Source organism: Verticillium alfalfae, genomic scaffold (genome assembly GCF_000150825.1).
Source record: "Verticillium alfalfae VaMs.102 supercont1.5 genomic scaffold, whole genome shotgun sequence".
Lineage (NCBI taxonomy): Eukaryota > Fungi > Ascomycota > Sordariomycetes > Glomerellales > Plectosphaerellaceae > Verticillium > Verticillium alfalfae.
Genome location: NW_003315034.1, coordinates 319,361 through 326,469, shown reverse-complemented (window position 1 = coordinate 326,469; position 7,109 = coordinate 319,361). Strand labels below are relative to the sequence as shown.

The 7,109-nt window shown below is 57.3% G+C and overlaps 1 protein-coding gene across 1 annotated transcript in view; it reads left to right on the top strand.

Moving 5' to 3' along the window:
* Positions 1-715, top strand: part of VDBG_04431 (phosphatase yfbT) — a gene marked incomplete at both ends in the record, with an annotated part of 1,269 nt that extends 554 nt beyond the window's left edge. The window contains one exon of the mRNA XM_003004779.1: positions 158-715. Coding sequence (XP_003004825.1) covers positions 158-715 — 558 coding nt within the window. The remainder of the gene's footprint in view (positions 1-157) is intronic.
* Between the last annotated feature and the right edge of the window lie 6,394 nt (positions 716-7,109).

Here is a 7,109-nt window from a genome sequence, read left to right as displayed (position 1 = left end):
ATGACGCGTGGGCGCGGGCATCTCGCTCGCGCGCGCTCTCTCTGCCCCTCTCCCTCTCTCTCTCTCTCTCACTTTAAATCTCTCCACCATGCTGCGCGCGCGTGCGCGAGAGAACGCGACGTGACAGACGAACCAAGCAGAAGCAAGGATGCCGTAGCTGACGCTTGCCGGGGAGGAGGAGGAAAAGGAGGAAACTCCCTCTCTCCCCCTCCCTTGCCATGACCCAGACGTGCGTGAAGCGGAGGGCCGTCTGCCCAAGCTATACGCCCATGAGGCCATTGAAGTCCCTGGCGCGAGAACCCTCCTCGAAGAGCTGAACAGGGACAGCGCCCCTTGGACCATCGTCACCTCGGGCACCGAGCCCCTCGTCACAGGCTGGCTCGGCGTCATGGCCCTGCCGCACCCCGACCAGATGGTCACCGCAGAGTCCGTCGAGAACGGAAAGCCGGACCCCGCCTGCTATCTCCTGGGCAGGCAGAGACTGGGGCTCGAGGGCGATGCCAAGCGCGTTCTTGTGCTCGAGGACGCGCCCGCTGGCATCAGGGCAGGCAAGGCCGCTGGCTGCAAGGTCATCGGTCTCGTAACGAGCCACACTGTCGATCAGGTCGCCGCCGCCGAGCCAGACTGGATCGTTAGAGACCTGTCCTCGGTCAAGGTGGTTGAGAGCAAAGACGGCGTCGTCACTCTGGAGATATCCAACGGACTTGTGCAGTAATAGCACGTCAGCCCTTCCATGGTCACGAAACCTCCGAGATGTAGGCCGGCAGTACATGATCCTGTGCCATATGCCGGTGTCGCTGAGAACCTGGAAGTGTTCTCACGCCGCCGGCTAGGTTACCGTGACCCAGCCACGGGCGTCGGACCCAGATAGATAGAATCACACCCGGTTCCCGTATCACTTAGCTTGTACTACTTCGCCTCTGTCAGCTGGCTTGCCGATCCAGTTTGCAATACTTGAAGTGTGAGTCCTGCCCGTGAAAGAGAAATACGATAACATCCCCTGCCCTATGTAACACGGTTCCCACATCTCCATGCTGTAACACAGAGGCGACATGATCACCCAGCCGGACGGATGTACAGGTCGCAGTAAGGGAAGGCTAAAAACAAGGCTCCTAGACAAGGGCTTCGGGAACAGGAATACCATGCCCGAAACCCTTGCCATGCCATCGCTGTAAAGAAAGGGAGGACCAAAGAGTGTCTGCGTGGTATAGTCTCGCCTCATTGCGCCCCACGCTTCGGCAATTCGTGGTGTAAATCGGTAAATCATGACAGGATTGACGTTACCGCCGGATGCGCGTATCAAGCAGGCAAGCAAGTAAAGCAACGAGGAGTCGGAATCCTGCACCGGGGCCTAGACTCCTCAGGCCACAGGGCCAGACTCCTTCGGACACCGCTTCACGGTCGCACCGCGATACCGTGTCCCGCCCCTCCTCCTCTAAGAGAGCTCACCTGTCGTTGCGCTTCTCGCCGGAATACAAAAATTGGGTGGTGGTGAGCAGCCTCAGCGCCCAGTACCAAGACCATGGCTGTGGCAAATAAAAGTTTGCGAGACCTTTGTCGAGGCGAGGACCCGGACCGTTCAGCGTTGAGAAATCCGCCCCTCCAGCGGCCGGAGCTGCAAGGTCCCGAGGGCGGTGGTGACATCGGCCTTCTTCAGCCCGGATGTGCAGAGAGCGCGCTGGCTGAGTTGTCTCAATGGCAGCCGGGCGCCTGCATATACACCCCCCCTCTCTTGGTCTCCCCCATATGGAAAGCACTGCGACCATCAATGCAGACACGTCAAGCTGGCCTCGGACTGTTTACGTCGGGTCACTCAGGTCGCCGATTTGTGTGACAGGACAAGCTGGGCTGCGCTGTGGGATGGTCCCCGGTTGCCGCTGATTGGTCTGCCCCGGGATCACTTTTCCTTCTCCTTTCGCCGCCTAGCCCTCCTCGTTCGTCAGGCTGCTTGCTGTCTGCACGTCGCTGGCTACCCAAGTGAGCAGAGAATGAGAGCATGCACTGGCTGTCACGCAGCGTCAAGTCAACGCCAGCAGGTCTAGACACGGGAGAGAGCCTGACCACCGCTCGCTTCCACGGTCAACTGATGGCGATTGGCTCGATGGCTAAGACAGTCACAAGTAATGCAGGCAGAGGCTGGACATTGCCCCTGCAAAGGACCCTAGAGACGCCCCCGTTCTGAGCTGTCGCAATACAGTGTGCAGAGGTTGGACGGGGTGGGCAGACAGTCAGTCAGTCGAGGCGTCATGGTGATCAAGCCTTGCCATGCAGGAACGGAAAAGGAAAGCAGCCTGGCAAGAGCCGTACCCACTACTGTAAGGAAACATGAAGACAAGATCAAAACAGACACAAATGAACACCCCCCGTGATGGCGGCAACGGAAGCGCAGCCACATTGCCAACCGTGCTGCAGCCTGGTGAGGTGTCTGCTGGCTCCTATCTGCTGCTGCTGGTGTCCTCCCACAGGCTGTTGTTGGTGTCTGTAAGCCCTCGTTCCGCGTGCGCAAGCACAGGCGCCGGGGGTCGCTGGCCCCAGCGCTCAGGTCGGTTGGTGTACTGTGGCTCGGGCGCGATCTCCAGGGTCTCTACTATGATGACGCGAGCTGCGAGCATCCCTGACTCAATACGCTGCATAGTTAGATGAGATATCAGAGCGAAAATCGATCGTGGTTAGGATTAACATGGTGGACAGGGGGTCCCGGAGTGGATCGTTTCTTGGACGAGGAGCCCGCCGCAAGCCGTATCCCTGAGAAAAAAGAAGGAGAGGAGAGCAGGCTCGAGCGCAAGCACCCAGATAAACAAATGTCAAGATGCAGGGGCAACGTGATTAGCTTATGCGAGTGCCTGTCGAGTTCCTTTTTTGACCACACCGCCCGCCCATACACGCGCACGTGGCAGCCGGGGCCCTGCTTTGGATTCCAATTTCCCATGCCCGGAGAAAGCATGTTGCTTGTTGAGCCATCATGGCAGATGATGCCACGGGGGGGCCTTCTCGGGACTCTGCCATTGTGCGCCGCAAACTACCGACAGATGTCGTGCCCGAGACGATCACGCCGTTCCGAGTGTGCGGAAATAACCATGGCTTACTCTGGGTTACATAAAAGTGACGAGAGGGGGGTGCCGCTGGACAAGGCGCGATAGCGCGTACATCTAGCATCTCAATTACGGTCAAACGCTCAAAGAGCCATGTATCAACCCCGTCTCCTTTCAAGGGCTAGGTCAGTTCCGTCTAGTGTCTCTTATTGGGGAAGGGGGGCAGCGCACAAGGTCTTTGATCGCCACGGATGGGTTGCCAGGTTCGGCATCTTGCGATTGAACTCGAGCTACATGTCGCGTGGTTGAACGAGTCAGCCGTTTGGAGCTCCCTTACCCGGGATGCCCCTGTGTTGAGATGAATAATACAGAAAAAGAGCAACGGGGTCCATTGAGTATGTGGGCACAACGGGGCGCGGCGGTCGTATCCGGTCCTCGAAGCTTGACGGGTGGCAAGAAGCCTCCGAGCGACGATGCAGCGCAACGCCAGCGCCAGAGCTATCCACTGAGCTCGCAAACACTCGAAAGCTCGTGGCTGGCTTGTCAAGATCGGTGCAGGGTTGACGGAAGCGAGATGAGGAGGGAACGGGTTCCTCCTGGCAAAGGACAACAAGAGGGAACGAACCATCTTGGGCCCGTCTCCGATGCCGACTGTTTTTACCACCGGTGTGTCTTTGGGCTGGCCCAGCGCACAAGCGTATGCCGCCCAATGAACGGCTGCTCCTAAGCTGTCCGTCGACGGCCATCTGAGACATGCGTCGCCGCTTAAACCACATCACAACCCGCCATTGTGCGCAAGTTTGAAGACATGGGAGTATGTTGTCCCCATTTCCCTCTCCTCTTGCTACGCTGGCGAGTGCGCCATTTTAGCAACGGGCCTGGACCGCAAAGCCGGTAGTAGATGACTCTCGTCGGCCTGCCATGACCAGACTCTGGCTATGCGGTATCCAGGGTCGCGAGATGTGATGCGGCCATCGTCTGTCCCGGCGCCTTGGTCCAACCAGCGTGCTGGGTTCAGATTGTACTTGTAGCCTGGCGTGGAGCGTCCCCGGCCATGAGCGCCAGAACACAACGGGGCCAGCAGCCAGGCATGTTCTATCTCATTGAAAACCTTGGGGAATGCGAAAACTCTCATGTCTCGCTGGCCCATTCGCAGGGTTTAACATTGCAACGTGAGATCAGAATGGGCATCTTGATCGGCCATTGAATGCCTCGTGCTAGTGGCCAGGGGAATATCGTGACAGATTCGGGGGTTCGAAGTGAGCATCGAGGGTCGAGCCTTGCACAGAGGCGGTCTGTGCATGGGTATGGCGCAGGCGTTCCATGTACCTGAACCCCAAGGTACTGTCAACTACTTGGTCCCTTTGGTGGCAGGGGTTGGGCGGTCAAGATGGTTCCTCTGGAGAACATTTCGCCACTCAACGGATGCTGAGCCTTTTCGGCAAGCAATTCACGACTCGTACTCTGCTCTACTGAATATGCCACTCCTCTCATGTTGCTTTTCAAGCAATGGGAGATGAATCCATGGCCTGGGTCGCGGTGGTCGCGATGCCCCAGTTATGGCTTTCAAGTCGCCACCAAGATCAGCAGCACCCCCCGTGTAAACTCCCGGAAGAGTCATATCCGGACGACACGCATCCACCAAAGGGCAGGATAGGTGTCGGCGGCAATCGACGCGTTAATAGGGGACGGCTCAGAAGCGGTATCAAGTGGCAGTCAGTTGAAGGATCGTCCAGGAGCCGATGCAGCCAAATTATCTCGTGGCCCAGCCCAGTAACTTTACTGTCGTTTGCCAGGTGTGCTTGCTTTCATTTGGGTGAGTTGAAATATACCTAACAAGATTGTGGTGACTGCCCCCACGCCATCCTCATGGCCAACAGTAGGAGCAAGTGCTGACCACCTCGTCGCATCAATGCGGCACGGCGTTTTGGTGGCTCCCACCGAAGGTACCCTATACTGCACATCTTAAGGCCGAGGACGGTCAAACCAGAACCGCGGGCTGTCGAGTGCTGGCCAATGTGCGGGGATGCAGTAGCGCTACAACGCGGTGATGGAAGTGGCACGCTCGTCCGAAGTGGAAAACAGTGCTCCGCTTCGGTACTGCTCTGGTGATCGTGCGCACGATGTCACCGTTACCCGGACCGGATTTTTGTAAAGTCTGGCTTGGCCCGTGGAGCTGACACTGTCAGCACGCTTCGATGGAAGACAACCGCTGGACGTCAGGTATAACCTGGTGAGAAAGGTTTCTCTTGCGACCGAACATGTGGCATCGACAAACGTTGAGCTAGACTGGTTCTCGCGATGGCGTCGGCGACAGGGATCTGCCCACAAGCCGTTTTGGAATAGTATGACGGGACTGGCGGTGTCCGAACGGCTTCGAGCTATGGCGCTAAAAGAATTCGCCTAGGGGAAATGGCTACTAGACTTTTTTGATGCTCTCCTTTGTTTTGTTTCCTAAGGCTCCAGCTATCAGGCTTTCTCGCTTCCCGAATCTTGGGTACTCGACGAGGAACGGCGTGGGATCCTGATGAGGTACATCGACACAGCAGGCCGCAGTATCGCTACCCAATGACGGGTGATTGACATGCGGGCGAAAAATTGGTCCGAGGACAGAAATAGCATCCCCTGTCTCTATGCATATCCCGCGCAACCTGAACTGACGATGACAAGGCGGGTAGCCCCTCTCTTTGGGATGTTGATGAAGGCAAAACTGACTGACCCTCCCCCCCCTCCCCCGAGATGCACAGGAAGGAACTTTGGGACATTGTTTGAGGTCTTGTCAGAACTGCGATCCCAGTATGGCATCCGCATCTTTTTGTGTGTGCGCGTGTGTGTATGTATGCGCGCGAGAGAATGAGTGAGAGCCGACACCAACCCCTGTTGGGCAAAAGCCGCTCTGAGGACAGTTCGTTCGAGTCAACCACGCGGGCTAATAAACTGACAGAATCCCGCAGCTGACACGCCAGGGAGCTGGCCACGCACGATTCAGAGAAAAAGTGTTCTAGCAGCAAACCAAACAGTTGAAGAATTAGCGTTTAAAAAGTACTTTTTGGCTGCGGGAACGGAGATTGCGCAGCTGTTCGTGGAGCACAACGTCATTCGCTGGGATGAATGTCTTGACTGCACGGTGTCCGAGTGCATTGGTGGTGCAGGACAGCTGTGCTGGCCTGGTCGCTTGGATGCAGAGACGGTTTCCCCGACGGATGGCCACGGTCCCATCACGATCATTGTTGGATTATTAACTCCTCTCTGCCAATCCCCTGATGTATTCCGTTGTTGATTAGCAACATGACCTTGAACCCTAAAAGTCCCACCTCTGTTGCCTATTTCTCGGCCGTTGCTTGCAAGTCCCCGAAAACAGGGGCCCCCCCGCTTGTCCAAAGGTGAGAGAAAGGGGTATGGGGGGCAGTAGCGCATACCAGGGTCAAGGGGGGGGGGGGCGGGGAACGGGGGGGCAGGACAGGGACCGCTTGCGCGAGCGAATGAACGGATACGATATCTGGATGCTGCGGGGCGACTCGAGAGGAAGTGCCCGGTGTGGATGGTCAGGGCAGGACCCGTTCCCGCGACGGGGTCGAAGAAAACCGCAAAGGTGGTCGAGGTGGCTCCATTCGTCTTGACGATGGACACAAAGGGGAGGTCAAAACTAAAAAGCCGGTGGCTCCGGGCATATGCTCCGGGGTCACCTCCCCATGCGTGGGAGTCTAGGATATCTGGCGATGCAGGTCTGATCGAAAAGGTCGGCCAGGCTTCATTCCGTCGCTGAAGGTTGCAACTTGCGACTGGGAGACAAGACAACTGGCTGGTTCCTGACGATCGATGACGGCGGAGAAGGCCGCGGTTGGTGGTTGCTATGCTTGCCGTTCGCGCTAGGTGAGCTGGTGGTGAGTAAGGCAACGAAGGATTGATGCGTCTGCCACTCGAAAAGACCCATACCCGAGACACCGACCGACCAACCGACAGGCTCTGGTCGAAGACCAAAGGCCAATGTGCACGTCGTAGGATGCTCTCTTTGGGCAATGGCATATGGCACAAAAGGCACAGCTGACGACAGTCCGTGAGGAGGATTGGCAGCGC